The 15,689-nt window shown below is 42.2% G+C and overlaps 1 protein-coding gene across 1 annotated transcript; it reads right to left on the reverse strand.

Annotated features, from left to right (window-relative positions):
• Nucleotides 1-462: 462 nt before the first annotated feature.
• Nucleotides 463-14,039, reverse strand: LOC124048643 (enolase-phosphatase E1). The gene is made up of 6 exons (XM_046369629.1): nt 13,716-14,039; nt 11,788-11,889; nt 9,275-9,477; nt 3,726-3,858; nt 3,258-3,381; nt 463-1,351 (listed from the first exon to the last, which is right to left on the reverse strand). The coding sequence occupies exons 1-6, from the start codon at nt 13,797-13,799 to the stop codon at nt 1,212-1,214; spliced, it is 786 nt and encodes a 261-aa protein (XP_046225585.1). The 5' UTR covers nt 13,800-14,039; the 3' UTR covers nt 463-1,211.
• Between the last annotated feature and the right edge of the window lie 1,650 nt (nt 14,040-15,689).

Below are 15,689 nucleotides of genomic sequence, written 5' to 3' on the forward strand. Positions count from 1 at the left end.
TTCCTTTACCGGCATGAGGTTTTCTGCTGCGTTCGCTCGCTTTCCTGTCTACCTCCATTTTCAGACAGACCGTTTGTGAGGAAATCTCAGCCCCTGAAGATCAGTACAGCGGTATTACTTTTTAGGTCATCGCCCAGGTACAATGATGCCATTCTGAACCATATCGCTGTTGCGTATCGCTCCCATATCGCTCCCATTAAACAAGTCACGGGAATCCTTTTCAGTGTTCTCTCCCACTGCATGTGATTTAGTGCAATAATTGGGTGTCATTCGAGCATAACTGACACATGCATCTCAGTTTTATACTGCTGTTTGTTAGAACATTAAAATGATTTTACACTATAAAACCTGTCTTTGCATTCTGATTAATGTACTGTACAGGATTGGGCTATACACAAAATGTGACTCACAATGGAAACAAAACAGATTTTGAACCAGATTAGTTAAATACAAATAAAGTGATCAACTTAAATATGTTTTTTATTTAAAATGCTTAAAAAAGGTGAAAGAAACCCTGGGAGGTCCCTTAGAATGTGCAGTCTGCAGACTGGTACGACTCTTGGTACCCTGGGTGTAGCCTAGATACCCGACTGTTTCTGTGTTCAACAACGCTACACTGTTACCTGGCTAAGACAACGACATGTTGGCTAGAGCAGAAACAGACTGGCACCCAGGCTCCCCTTTTAGTGCACTCCCAAAATCCTTGGATCAATGGCAGACCCTCCCATTCCCCTCCCCTTGGACAAACAGTTCTTATGAGAGTGGCCCGGTTCAATTTCGGTTAGTAGCTTCTTCCCATAGCCCACTCCCCTTCAGAGTCTGTAAGGACCAGATAGGGGAAAGCAATAGCTCCACCTGGCTCTCCAATAGGCTTAAAAAGGAGCGTCAATCACTTTGCTTTTACCATTCCAGTCCTTTGATAAGATCCAAGGGGCAGTAGGTGCTAGGGGAAGAGGCTAGGGAACATGATTGAACGGGGCTAGTGAGTAAGTGTTCTCCCTCTTTAGCTGTGTTCCGATTGTCTCCCAAGTGTACACTCATTACTCCCCCTCATGTATTTTAAAACAAAGGTTTTAGATATATTTGGCGAAACCTCACATGCGTACACTTATCCAGTATCTTTCCATCCACAAGGGGGGAGTCAATGAGTGCACACTGAGGAGGAAAAGGGCAGAATTCGAACGGCAGCATCTCTCCCCTCCCCTCCAGTGTTAAACGCCACCCGTCACTTCCAGTTGGCTGAAAGTTGTAATGAGGTTATAGTGTGACCTCTCCTCCTCCGTCAGCTCCATGTTCCCCGGCCGCACCACCACCGCCACGTTCACACCCGCATCCTCCGCTGCCTTGGCCTCTGCAGGGAAGAACAAAAACACATATCCTCCTCTCGATCATGCTCACTGAGTCACACTAGGATCCCAGGACAGCAGGCTCACCCAAGTCCCAGTGACGGTGTAACAAGAGGCACTAACCCTTTGTTGTAAGCTTAGCTAACAACCTACACAACAAAGGAAGGTAGAACATTAAAGGTGATTGTGGGGCCAGCCTGAGGCAGCAGTGTGGCTCTCCGTGCGATGACATCCGCTTCCCATCAGGGTAGGGTGACCACATTTAAAAATATCCAAATCAATGAGTGAGGGACATTCGCACCCCTCCACTAATGTAGCCCATTGAATATCTTTATACAAAACACGTCCTCCACCTGCAACATCTGCCTATGAAATTAGTATTTGTAATACCCTCAAAACACCAAGTCAGGCTACCTAATATGGACAATTCTTCACATTTTATGGTGAAATGTCCAAACTGCATGCCATTAATTTAGATCTTCTTGAATTACTGTTTTATGAGAAAATGAGAAAAGATTGTGTTAAACTATATCGCCTTAATTTTTTTTTTCTCCAATCAAAAACCCATTCTGCCTCGTGACGCACGCTATGGAGTTTTGATTGCATTTGATTTTTTTATAAATATACTATTCAGCTAACCATTTTAAAATCTCAAGAAATTAGTAACAGTAACGTTATACTATGCTGTTATATAGAATACTAATTCAACAGTGTGATCTTCCGAGACATGGATTCAGCTTTGATCCAACTTTACTAGATGAGCACCACTGTAAGAAGTGGCACTGCTCCTGCAGCACTACACCCCTTCTCCCGCTGCACTGAATGAGCCAACTGAAGCACACCTAGCCTACTCTTTTGGTGATGCAAAAAAAAAAAAAAAAAAAAAGACACCACATGTGGCTGGTTTTATGAAAATCTGGGAGTGTGTGGCCAAGGAAACATTTCTGGTTGGTCTTAGGGAATGTATAATGGGATTGAGTGAAGTAGTAGAAAATATGATGAATGAGCAACTAATGAGCATAGAGAGCCTCAAGTTTGACAATCACCCTATAGTCCATCTTTCAGTCTAATACGGCTGTGGACTTACTCTTCATCAGCTTTTTGTAAGTAGTTAGGCCTAACTGTCCACTGAGTTCAGCTGGAATTTAGCCCGAAAGGATTTGAGAAATGTAATTGGTTGACATTGGCCTGTGTCTCGTCTTGCACAGAATATCAGATCTCAGCAACGATTGGAGAAGTGTTCAACTCCCCTTAAACAAATCCTAATGATATAGGCCTACATTTTCCATAAGCCTAACTGCAAGAGACCGGTTCGAATGAAAAACAGGACAAAAGTAAAAAATACATTGAAATTTGTTTGAATTTGTTGATAAAATGCAGGACATAAACAGTATAGTTGCGGAATGGGGGACAAAGGGCCAAACTGCTGGACTGTCCCGCGCAATCCGAGACATGTACGGTAGTTGCCATACCTCAGGGGGAGGCTCGCACTCTGATGCAGTACAGCATATAGCTCTAACACTATACTGATTTAACGCTGATAGAACAGCCTTTCCAAGTGCTATTCTGCTCTAAAGCAGGGCTAGCTACATGGCTTCAGTTATCTCCCTTCATGTTACCCAGTAGGTTATTGAGAACATGCGTGTCCATAAAACAAGAAAATAAATACAAGTTAAAATATGCCCATTTGATATTCTATAAGCAGCATATGTACTTGTCTAATGCAGGCTGGGATGTTGTAGTTTAGGACAAACCCCTTGACAAGCAAGTGGGAAATTCCACTGTGGAATTCAGTCATAGCTAAGGTTGGCAAAGCTTCGGAGGCTGATCCAGCTAGGTAGAAAGGCTCTGGCCCAAACAATATGTAAAGAGCATTCACCGGTGAACTCATTTGCCTGCTACAACACTTACCCCGTGTGATATCTGTCAGGAACATCATTTCCTCAGACAGGCAGCCCATTCTCTCCGCAATTCTCTCATAGCTTTTACTGTCTACTTTGGCGCCTATGTTGGTGTCGAAGTGGCCATCAAATAGCTGAAAGGATAAAGAATCTGAAGTTAGCTGGGAGTAGGACTACAAAATTCCAGGACTAGGACTACAAAATTCCAGGACTAGGACTACAAAATTCCTTCAAATTACACAACTTGGCGTTATAGCCTAACTATTGTCTAGTTAGGCTATAACACAGAAAATAAAAATTGTGACAACTGCACTGTGATTTTCATTGTGAGACCCCCCACCCACCCATATTTTAACGATTGACTAATTCTAAACGTTAACAATCCCAACTGTGTTTAAATATTCACACCCCTAATTACAATGAACCAGAGAGATTAGTGTGCGTTCTAAAAAGTTTATAAAAGAGAAGAGTTTCTTACATCTAGGACATCTCCCTCTACGGAGTATCCAAACAGTAGTTTCTGGGCTTCCACGCTGCCAGATGAGTAGATATAGACCTTCAGGCCCTGCCGTCTCCACCTCCTGATGGATGGAACCACATCCTGGTACAGCCTGGTTCACACACACACACACACACACACACACACACACAAGTAATACTGTCTGGATGAGTCAACAGGACTCCAGACAATGATGGTTTGAAGGTGACATTTGGAAGAAATGCAGCAGTACAATAGGACTTGATCCTCTCACAGGCAGTTTAGAAACAATTAGCATTAATACCACTACATAAGACTAAACACAACCTATAGGATCTCCATTCCTGCAGAAAAAAAAAAAAAAAAAACTCAATCTGTTCACAGATACAGTTGTGGCCAAATATATTGGCACCCTTGTCCTTCCCTTAAATAATTTCCCATTTCTTCTAAAATAAGTTGAACTGGAAAATAAACCAAAGACATATGGCAACGTAGTATAGAGCGTATCCACACAATTGTACACAAAAGTATGGGCTCATTCAGATCAAAAAGTGTTGCACCATTTCCATTACTCAAATGACAGGCTGGCAAGAATCTATCCAAATTTAAACCAAGTGTTTGTGATGGTGAGGAATTTCCTCACCTTCCGCCCCGTTCAAAAAAAATAATGCAGAACTAAGAACAGATATAGCCCGTGGTTCACTCCAGACCGGACTGCCCTCGACTAGGACAAAAACATCACGTGGCGGATTGCAATAGCATTGAATAGTCCCCACGATATGCAACTGTTCTGGGAAGTCAGGAACCAATACACACAGTCAGTTGGGAAAGCCAAGGCTAGCTTTTTCAAGCAGAAATTCACATCCTGTAGCTCTAACTCCAAAAGGTTTTGGGACACTAAAGTCCATGGAGAACAAGAGCAGCACCTCCCAGCTTCCCACTGCACTGAGGCTAGGTAACACGGTCACCAGTGATAAATCCATGATAATCGAACATTTCAATAAGCATTTCTCAACGGCTGGCCATGCCTTCCTCCTGGCTACTCCAAGCCCGGCCAACAGACTATTTTTTCTACTGTGTCATTGACTTGTTTATTGTGTTATTGGCTTGTTTATCGTTTACTCCATGTGTAACTGGTGTTGTCTGTGTCACACTGCTTTGCTTTATCTTGGCCAGGTCGCAGTTGCAAATGAGAACTTGTTCTTAACTAGCCTACCTGGTTAAATAAAAAAATACAATAAAATGTTGGAGCTCAGAGGCTTAGATTTTTACTGCACCCTGCAATCACACCTGCAACCCTGTACATGTGACCACTGAGGCTGTCCTGCTTTACGTTAGTTTTAACCAGTGGCTATGTAGGCTACTTGATTATAATGTAGGCCTACCAGTGGCCTACCATCAAAAACAATGGAGAAAATGCATCCCATAACATTTTAACATGGAAATATCTGTTATATCATGCAGCCAATATGTGGTGTTCAATGTAGGCCTACATTCCATGAGACTTTTGAAAATACATTTACATTACATTTAAGTCATTTAGCAGACGCTCTTATCCAGAGCGACTTACAAATTGGTGCATTCACCTTATGACATCCAGTGGAACAGTCACTTTACAATAGTGCATCTAAATCTTAAAGGGGGGGGGTGAGAGGGATTACTTATCCTATCCTAGGTATTCCTTAAAGAGGTGGGGTTTCAGGTGTCTCCGGAAGGTGGTGATTGACTCCGCTGTCCTGGCGTCGTGAGGGAGTTTGTTCCACCATTGGGGGGCCAGAGCAGCGAACAGTTTTGACTGGGCTGAGCGGGAGCTGTACTTCCTCAGTGGTAGGCTTGACATTAACCTGTTTATCCACTTGTCCTTCAGACAAGGATGTGACTGAAAATGTTGTGCTTGATGCAAGAAAACACTTTACAAAATAAAATGCATTATTCCCATACCATTATAACAGAGAATCAGACAAATGATGGTACCCTCTGCCTCTACTTAGCTTATTCAAGCCGGTTTCAAAATCTCTTTACCTGACTCACTTTTCAAAGTGGTCTAGAAATGTATACGTTTTGTGCCCTTGTAAGAAGCAATCACTCCCTTATTAAACTACAAATCATGGAACTGGGCTAATAACTCACTAACTAGCAAAGGATTTGAACAGAATGATTGGAGTCAGTGTGTTGGATGATTTGATTTGATTTGAATGTGCACACGTGGCTACATGCAGCTCTCGCTTTAAATCTCAAAACAAGCTCATCTACTCATGACCGCTCATGCTGTAAACACAGTCCAGTTCAAAGTAAATGGCACAGATCCATATGTTCTACTTGCATAAAGGCCTACTGCAGTTCAGATTGTCTATGCCGCACCGGTCTGTGTACACTAGAGTATGGGTGGAGTCGTGCGTGTCAATGCAATAGAATCCTACTCTGATGCGTTCTGCCTCTAACAAAATTTGTTTTGGTATGTTGCATTGAAAGTGGCTAATATTGCGTTGATTTAATCACAATTGCCACAGTAAAGGGAAACATTGATATAGTGTTAACAGGAAAAACTCTAGAACAGTGGTCACCAACCTTTGAGTCAAAGTACAAGGCAAGATCTACCACTCACATTTTTTAATATATTTAAAAAAAAACATAACCCTATGCAACATTAACTAATTAAAAATAGAACTGTGGCAATGAGGTTTGTATAGTAAGCTATAGGCCCAATACATTATCACCGCATATTGGCTTTGCTTGAATTGCCCTGCCAATGCATTGTTGGTCAGGTCATTTTTAGGCTATATGATCACACCAGTAATAGATTGGTTGTTGTATTACTTGTATGTTCACTCAGCTGTGCTTCACATTTAAATAATTTGCTTTTTTTTTTTTTTTTTACTATTGGGCTGATGGGGCCTGTATCTAATGGTCAGTCAGTGGAGGGAGAGAGCATTAGACTGAGGATCCACCTCAACATATCTCCGCTCTCCCTTACCATAAAAAGGGACAGTCTTAATAATAATATATAATAATATAATAATAATATATATGCCATTTAGCAGACGCTTTTATCCAAAGCGACTTACAGTCATATGTGCATACATTCTACGTATGGGTGGTCCCGGGGATCGAACCCACTACCCTGGCGTTACAAGCGCCATGCTCTACCAACTGAGCTACAGATGATGGTGAAACTCGAGTCGCACCGCATCATTTCTGCCTCATGCACAAATTCATGTTGTTACTCCTATGAACAGAGAATACAATATTCCTCAATATTAAAAAGAGACCCAAGCCGCTAATAACACAAGCCTATAGATACATTTTTCTACTCATTCCTGCTGCAGTGCTCGTAGTGCTGAATGGAAATGGGATTTATGGCTTATAAAAGTGTTGAATACAAAGTGTTGACAGTGCTGAGTAAGAACTTAAACTCACTCATAAAAACAGCAGCTCTTTGCTCTATTCGTTGACAGTCTCTCTTTAGTCATGGGTTTAAACATTTTGAAATCTCACAGTAGCAACTTTTCTGTAGCTTTCTTTAATGCCTGCTACCTTACAGCAGACATGGTAATCTGAGCCATCCGTTTGGCCAGCATTAGTTAGGCCTATAGTGCACTTACTGGGCCAGCCGGGAAGGCAGAGTTTGTACCTTCGGACACATGAAATGGTTCAAAATTGCAACCGTTCACCTACCCAGCAAGCAGGGCAGCTGAAATCCGGCACACCTACCGCCAACAGCCCAAGACACAAAAATCAAATAAAAAAGGAACACAAGGCTTTATCATTAGGTCTTTCACAGAAACGTTTGGCGATCGCCTAGGAATGCCTTGGAGATCAGTCGATTGTGATCGACTGGTTGGTGACCACTGCTCTAGAAAGTTGAGTGAAGTTCAATCTCATGCTTCTCTCTGCGGGCTGATATTTCTGTGCGGTAGTCTCGGGCAACTGCGAGCATTACACGTAACTTTTAAACAAACAATCTGAATCCGATTGAATTGGAAGTTGGCTTCCCCCGGTTTTGGGAACCCGGGGGATGTACATCTTTGCTTTTGCCCTAGTGCCGACACACCAGATTTAACTTACCAACATATTAGCCTCTGATTGGAGTCGGTGTGTTGGATGCTGGGGCAGTTACCCGTTTCTTGCACCCCTCCGGATCCCCGGGACCGAGATTGGGGGATGCTGTCCTAGGCCAAATATGGTAAGAGCTGCTAAAAGAGAACAACATTCTCTAATGCATTCTTAAAATGTCAGTGTTGTAATTGCCCCTCCATTACTATTATGGTTATTATTTATTGCCCCTCCATTACTATTATGGTTATTACTTATTGCCCCTCCATTACTATTATGGTTATTACTTATTGCCATTGTTTTTTCGTATGATGCCTTGGTGGGGTGGGTGAGGGATATATTATTGCCAATGTCTTCTTTAAAAAAAAAATAAAAAAAAATGTGTATATATATATATATATATATATATATATATATATATATATATATATATAAAGGAAAATACATTTGGGTCTCCACACTTTGTTATTGGAATTTTAACATTGCAAAACAAATTACAATTTTTGTTAGTAAAAAAAATCTGTAAAAAAAATAAAAAAAGTGGCATGGACAAAATGATTGACACTCCGGAGGTAGTACTTAGTTGCACAGCCTTTGGCCAAGATAACTGTCGACAGATCCAATGAGCTAGCTGCACCTTTAAAAACGGGCAATTTGGCACTCTTCAGCAGAAAAGCAACCCCACAGCATTATCAAACCTCACCCATGTTTGATTGTAAGGGAGGGTGTTCTTTTCTTTGAATGCTTCCTTTGGTCATTGGTAAACATACAAAGAACCCACTGCTGAAGGAGACAAGAAAGCCCAATTGAACTTCTCAAAAACCCAAATAAACAAGCCCAAATCCTAGGAAACTGTTCTGTGGATCATTGAAACAAAATTAGAGATCTTTGGCTATACAGATCAATGATGACCAAAGGAAGCGTTCAATGAAAATAACATCCTCCCTACAATCAAACATGGGAGAGGTTTGATAATGTGGTGGGGTTGTTTGCTGGGACTCCCTAAAAATACACCACTTCGATACAGCGACAACCGGAAGAAGCTTTTCATAGCAGGTTAAACTGCTGCGTAAGTCACTTCCGGTCGTAGCTGTATCAAAGTGGCGTGTTTTTAGGGAATCTCTTGCTTGGCAAGCTCTGGTACTGGGGGCCTTGAACGTGAAATCAGCAGATTATCAGGTGTTGGAGTCTAATTTTCAGCCCAGTGTGCAAAAACTGAGACTCCATTGAAGTCTGTGGTTCTTACAGCATGACAACTCCAAACACACATCAAAAAGCACCAAGTAATGATTCAAGAAGAAAACGCTGAACTGTTCTGGAGTGACCAGCGAAGAGATGTAAATCCCATCCAAAACCTATGGTGAGATCTGAAAACAGCAGTTGGTCAAGGGAACCCCTCAAATTATATATATAGATATTTGCACTAAAATCGATTTAGGATTCATCCCTCATACAGTACCCTCAGTGCAATAGAAGGAAAACTTCTGGCTACTTACTCGCCTTTGATTCTCCCAGCAGCGTAGGCCGCCCTCCACATGTGTCCCTGCAGCTGTTTCAGGGCCGTGGTCTTCCTGTCCGAAGCCATCTGCCACAGCACGTTGTCCACCACCTCTCCGATGGCTTTCTCCTCGTCCGTGTGCCCAGACTGGTCCAGGGCGTGCTGCGCACATGCTCGGTTCAGACGCAGGTCCTCCTCAACCTAACATGATGAAAGGGTCAGCACAGGGTCAAGGATTAATCAGGGTCATGTTCATTAGGGAGCAGGGTTTGAATTAACCATCAACAACTCTTGGGGTTATCCAACGTTGAAGACAGACCGCTCTTGGCCGACAAAACTGTTAATTCCAGTAAATTAGATATGGTAGCCGCCACGCTATTATGAGAACTTCTCACTGTTCTGCATATCAATAAGCTCATTGGAGGAGGAGAAGTCATTAGCTCCAGTCACAGACCACCTGGCTGCATCCCTTATTGAAGAACCCAATGTTACAGAATTTACTGTAGTCAAGTGTTTCTCGGATGTAGATCGCTTTCCATGAATTATGTCAGTGTACCTCAACAACCCCCCCGTTCTGGTCCGTCAAATGACCGATCTAGTCAGATCTAAAGCAGTCAAGTGGCCCTCAAAGGAGTTCAACCACCCTAGTTTGCCAGTCCTTCCCTGGTGTAAAAACAAAAACAAAGAGCTTCCTGCAGTAGGTCTGCTAGACTTCAGCAGCCAGTGAACATGAGTGCAGCTCTGAACGCTTGTCTCATCGCTTGCACTCATGTCATCCCAACTGACAGGATGCAGGGCACTTATGGCCCAGCAGCTAATCAAATACACCCACTAATCTGTGACCTACATAGCTATACTATATACTAAACGTCCCTTTTTCAGGACCCTGTTTTCAAAGATAATTAGTAAAAATCCAAATAACTTCATTGTAAAGGGGTTAAACACTGTTCCCATGCTTGTTCAATGAACCATAAACAATTAATGAACATGCACCAGTGGAACGGTCGTTAAAACACTAACAGCAGATAATTAAAGTCACAGTTATGAAAACTTAGGACACTAAAAAGAGAGGCCTTTCTACTGACTCTGAAAAACACCAAAAAGAAAGATGCCCAGGGTCCCTGCTGATCTGCGCGAACGTGCATTAGGCATGCTGCAAGGAGGCATGAGGACTACAGATGTGGTCAGGGCAATAACTTGCAATGTCCGTACTGTGAGAAGCCTAAGATAGCGCTACAGGGATGAACAGCTGATCGTCCTCGCAGTGGCAGACCACGTGTAACAACACCAGAACATCACACCTGCAGGACAGGTACAGGATGGCAACAACAACCGCTCGAGTTATACCAGGAATGCACAATCCCTTTATCAGTGCTTAGACTGTTCGCAATAGGCTGAGAGGCGCTAGACTGAGGTCTTGTAGGCCTGTGCAAGGCAGGTCCTCACCAGACATCACCAATGACAATGGCGCCTATGGGTACAAACCCACCGCCGCTGGACCAGATGAGACAAGGCAAAAAGTGCTCTTCACTGACAAGTCGCGGTTTTGTTTCACCAGGGGCGATGGTCGGATTCGCCTTTATTGTTGAGGAATGAGCATTACACTGAGGCCTGTACTCTGGAGCGGGGTCGATTTGGAGGTGGAGGGTCCGTCATGGTCTGGGGTGGTGTGTCACAGCATCATCAGACTGAGCTGGTTGTCATTGCAGGCAATTTCAATGCTGTGCGTTACAGGGAAGACACTTCCCTCATGTGGTATCCTTCCTGCAGGCTCATCCTGACATGACCCTCCAGCATGACAATGCCACCAGCCATACTGCTTGTTCTGTGCGTGATTTCCTGCAAGACAGGAATGTTAGTGTTCTGCCATGACCAGTGAAGAGACCAGATCTCAATCTCATTGAGCACGTCTGGGACCTGTTGGATCGGAGGGTGAAGGCTTGGGCCATTCCCCCCAGAAATGTCCGGGAACTTGCAGGTGCCTTGGTGGAAGAATGGGGTAACATCTCACAGAAAGAACTGGCAAATCTGATGCAGTCCATGGGGAAGAGATGCACTGCAGTACTTAATGCAGCTGGTGGCCACATTCTAGATACTGACTTTTGACCCCCCCACCTTTTGTTCAGTGGCACATTAATATATTTATGTTAGTGACATGTCTGTGGAACTTGTTCAGTTTGTTTCAGTTGTTGAATCTTATGTTCATACAAATATTTGCGCATGTTAAGTTTGCTGAAAATCAACTCAGTGCTCAGTGAGAGGACGTTTCTTTTTTTTTGCTGAGTTTATATATTTGGGCCAAACCCACTGTAGACACCCAACTCTGAACTGCTGATTCATTTAATGTACTAATCTGAGGCATACCACATAATGATTGTTTAACAGGCTCAACAAAGAACAAGGTACATGTTTTCACCCAGAATGTATGCATGAGTGTTCCATATTCTGTCTGATGTGTGCAGTCACTGCTGACTGCTCATCATTGTCCACGGTTTTCAGAAAACCAGTTACCTGTTTCTTCAGGAGATGCACATCTTGTTTGCATTCATCTTCTTCCCAATGCGCAGACAGATGCTCTTCAAGATGATCTTTGATGTATGGGAATAAAATGTCCTACAGGAGAAAATAGCACTGTTAGCATATAGCTAGCTAGCTGTCATTCATTACCTAGTGTGCACCATTAGACTCCCCTTGTTGATGGATGTTGAAAAGACATAGAAATTTGGTTTGTCCACAATGTCCTTGATTTCAACGTCTACATGCGTTTTTGGACGTCTAATTGGTTCAGCTTTGGTCCGGTCCAAATCATAGACGTCCATCTTTCACAAGTTTGGAGTGCACAGTACAGTAGAGCACAGTACAGTTGAGTATCGTCTGCTAAATGACCTAAATGTCTAAATGTATAGTTCAGTACAATACAGTAGAGCAGCTATCGTAAAATACAGTATAATGTACTATATTCTACTGTAAGGAATTCATCTGTGCTCTACTGTACTTAGCTCAAATTTAGACACCTTTAATGATCTATTAATAAGCTGGGTCTGAAGGGCAATCCATAGCAATAGCTTGCGATATATCACCAAACCCGTTGCTGTACCCGTTTTAGCAGCACGTGCCCAGTGTTGGGGATGCTACCCCAACCCTCCAATCCAATTGAACGATTCCTAAACTGTGCACTCGCATGGCACGCTTTCACATCTAGACAGGTAAACAGACTGCCTGCAATCATACCAAATCCTGCCTGTGGTTTACGAGCACTAGCCAGAGGCTGCGATATACATTGATGTTATTTTATTGACTATCAAATCGATGTGAAGCAAGCAAGCTACGCTAACGGTGTTAATTTTGGCAGCTATTTGAGATTTAATCTTAAAATACCTTTTAGCCTTACGTCACCGTTTGATAATGTCATCAATCGTTAGTTTTAGTTCAGTCGACTAAACCTCTGGACAATTTTAGTCTAGTTTTAGTCAGACATTTTTAGGTCACAATATAGTCCGTGCATTTTTTTCTGTTAAATAATTAATATTTAGGCAACCTCTAACTTCCATCATGTGCACATACAGATAGGCCTAGATGGACAAGGCTACCATCCCCTTGTATACCTTAGCTGGCAACATTGATATTGTGTCAGATTGTAACCAATGACAGCCATAATTAACCATGTAGGGTATAAAGCCTACAGGTTACACAATTTACAACTGATTTCCTCCCCATCATAACCATCAAGGGGTTAAATAACAGTGGTTTCCTTGAAAATGGGAGAATTTTTGTTTTCCAAACATGCCAGAAGTATTACTGTACTACTAATATCATTCATTTTTACCCATTGGAAAAAAGCAACCGAAACTCGCTTTTGTCAACTGAGGCCACACAGATGAATGCAACATAGCCTACGTTAAAGTAAGAGCGAGAGAGTGTAAACATTGGTTCTAAGTTGAGTTTAGTTACAAGTCAAGTGTCTTGGCTTCAGATCAGTTCAAACGATTGACGAGTAACTGAAGTGACCACCTGGGAGCTGTTTGGGAGACCACGTAACTGAATTTTTACAATTCTGCCAATGAGAGGATTACATGAAATATTCAGACAAAAACAGATGAAAAGGAGCTTGATGTCAAATTGATTGTCCATTACTGTCACGTGGAAATTGTCTCGTCACATTTGTTGTCAAATAAAATGAAAAGTTATTAGTAATATTTATTATTTGTCAAGAAAAATGGGTTGATGAGTAGTTGTTGATGAAATTAACACTACACCAGCGAACTACCTAGCTAGCAAGGATAATTGTGGCTAATTAACCAAATTCCAACGTCTGGATAAGACGTATTTTCCAAAGTCATTTTGCTCATTTGGTAGCAATCGGTCTAGCAAAGAATGTAACTTGCGAGCTACAATACACACCTCAAATGCCATATATTAAACTCAGCTCGTTGTCCTACCTTCACAAACGTTATTGGTGTCGTGGTTCCTTCAATATCCAGCAAAAGTGCGGTAGTGTTTGCAGGGATTAAAACCGTAGCCATGTTTCTGTCTAAATGCACCAAGTATAGCGATTGTTAGTTTAGCGATCTACTCAGCTATCCCGGTTGGAAAAATACGGTAGCCAACCTAAGAAAGAGGACAACCAATTCCTTTCCAAGTCGTGTTAAGTTCCTTTTCAATTAGCTAATGTTGGGTAGTGGAGGCTCGTCACGTCAGCAGACCCATTTGAAGGTTCTCAACACATGGAGCGTGCATAATAATAGCCGCGTGCCCAGGAAGTGTTCTGCTTCTTTGGTATCTTCTTCTTTGATGAGGCTAAACAGCGGTTGGCATCCTATACATGTTGCATTACCGCCACCTACTAGACTGGAGTACAACTCCCTTATACTTTGCTTGAAAATAAATGAACAAATACCATACCATCTATCATTACTACACACACAAATACCACCCTACTCCATTATTCAAATCTATTTATTCCTACCTCAAGCCAAAAACCTGAAAGGGTTGGACACCACCACTTAACACACCTTGTATCTCCTCTGATGACAAGTCTCTCACACTCAAATACCTCTCTGCAGCTGCCACTACAACCTCAATTTTCAGCGACCTACATTCCATTCTTGCAGTACAGTTGATAACCATTGCTATAAATGCAAAAAAAATCCAATCTTACTGAAACATCTACAGTTGAAGTCGGAAGTTTATATATACTTACGTTTGAGTCATTAAAACTCATTTTTCAACCACTCCACAAATATATTGTTAACAAACTATAGTTTTGGCAAGTCAGTTAGGACATCTACTGTGTGCATGATACAAGTAATTTTTCCAACAATTGTTTATCGACAGATTATTTAACTTATAAATCATTATATCACAATTCCAGTGGGTCAGGAGTTTATGTACACTAAGTTGACTGTGCCTTTAAACAGCTTGGAAAATTCCAGAAAATTATGTCATGGCTTTAGAAGCTTCTGATAGGTTAATTGACATCATTTGAGTCAATCGGAGGTTTACCTATGGATGTATTTCAAGGCCTACCTTCAAACTCAGTGCCTCTTTGCTTGACATCATGAGAAAATCAAAAGATATCAGCCAAGACCTCAGAAAATAAATTGTAGACCTCCATAAGTCTGGTTCATCGTTGGGAGCAATTTCCAAATGCCAGAAGGTACCACGTTCATCTGTACAAACAATAGTACGCAAGTATAAACACCATGGGACCACGCAGCCGTCATACTGCTCAGGAAGGAGACGTGTTCTGTCTCCTAGAGATGAACGTACTTTGGTGCGAAAGCACAAATCAATCCCAGAACAACAGCAAAGAACCTTGAGAAGATGCTGGAGGAAACCGTTACAAAAGTATCTATATCCAGAGTAAAACGAGGCTTATATCGACATATCCTGAAAGGCTGCTCAGCAAGGAATAAGCCACTTCCAAAACCGCCATAAAAAAGACAGACTACGGTTTGCAACTGCACATGGGGACAAGGATCCAGCTTTTTGGAGAAATGTCCTCTGGTCTGATGAAACAAAAATAGAACTGTTTGGCCATAATGACCATCTTTATATTTGGAGGAAAAATGGGGTGACTTGCAAGCTGAAGAACACCATCCCAACCGTGAAGCACGGGGGTGGCAGCATCATGTTGTGGGGGTGCTTTGCTGCAGGAGGGACTGGTACACTTCACAAAATAGATGGCAACATGAGGACGAAAAGTTATGTGGATATATTGAAGCATCATCTCAAGACATCAGTCAGGAAGTTAAAGCTTGGTCGCAAATAGGTCTTCCAAATGGACAATGATCCCAAGCATTCTTCCAAAGTTATGGCTTAAGGACAACAAAGCCAAGGTATTGGAGTGGCCATCACAAAGCCCTGACCTCAATCTTATAGAACATTTGTGGGCAGAACTGAAAAAGCGTGTG

Source organism: Oncorhynchus gorbuscha, linkage group LG11 (assembly GCF_021184085.1).
Source record: "Oncorhynchus gorbuscha isolate QuinsamMale2020 ecotype Even-year linkage group LG11, OgorEven_v1.0, whole genome shotgun sequence".
NCBI classification, from domain to species: Eukaryota; Metazoa; Chordata; class Actinopteri; order Salmoniformes; family Salmonidae; genus Oncorhynchus; species Oncorhynchus gorbuscha.

Bases quoted from the DNA above. Each gene is read 5' to 3' on its own strand.
- LOC124048643 (XM_046369629.1), bottom strand. From the start codon at position 13,799: ATGGCTACGGTTTTAATCCCTGCAAACACTACCGCACTTTTGCTGGAT. The intron at 3,382-3,725 runs GTAAGAAACTCT...TTATCCTTTCAG, and splicing joins TAGAGGGAGATGTCCTAGAT to CTATTTGATGGCCACTTCGA. The intron at 1,352-3,257 runs GTAAGTGTTGTA...TCTTCCCTGCAG, and splicing joins CCTGACAGATATCACACGGG to AGGCCAAGGCAGCGGAGGAT.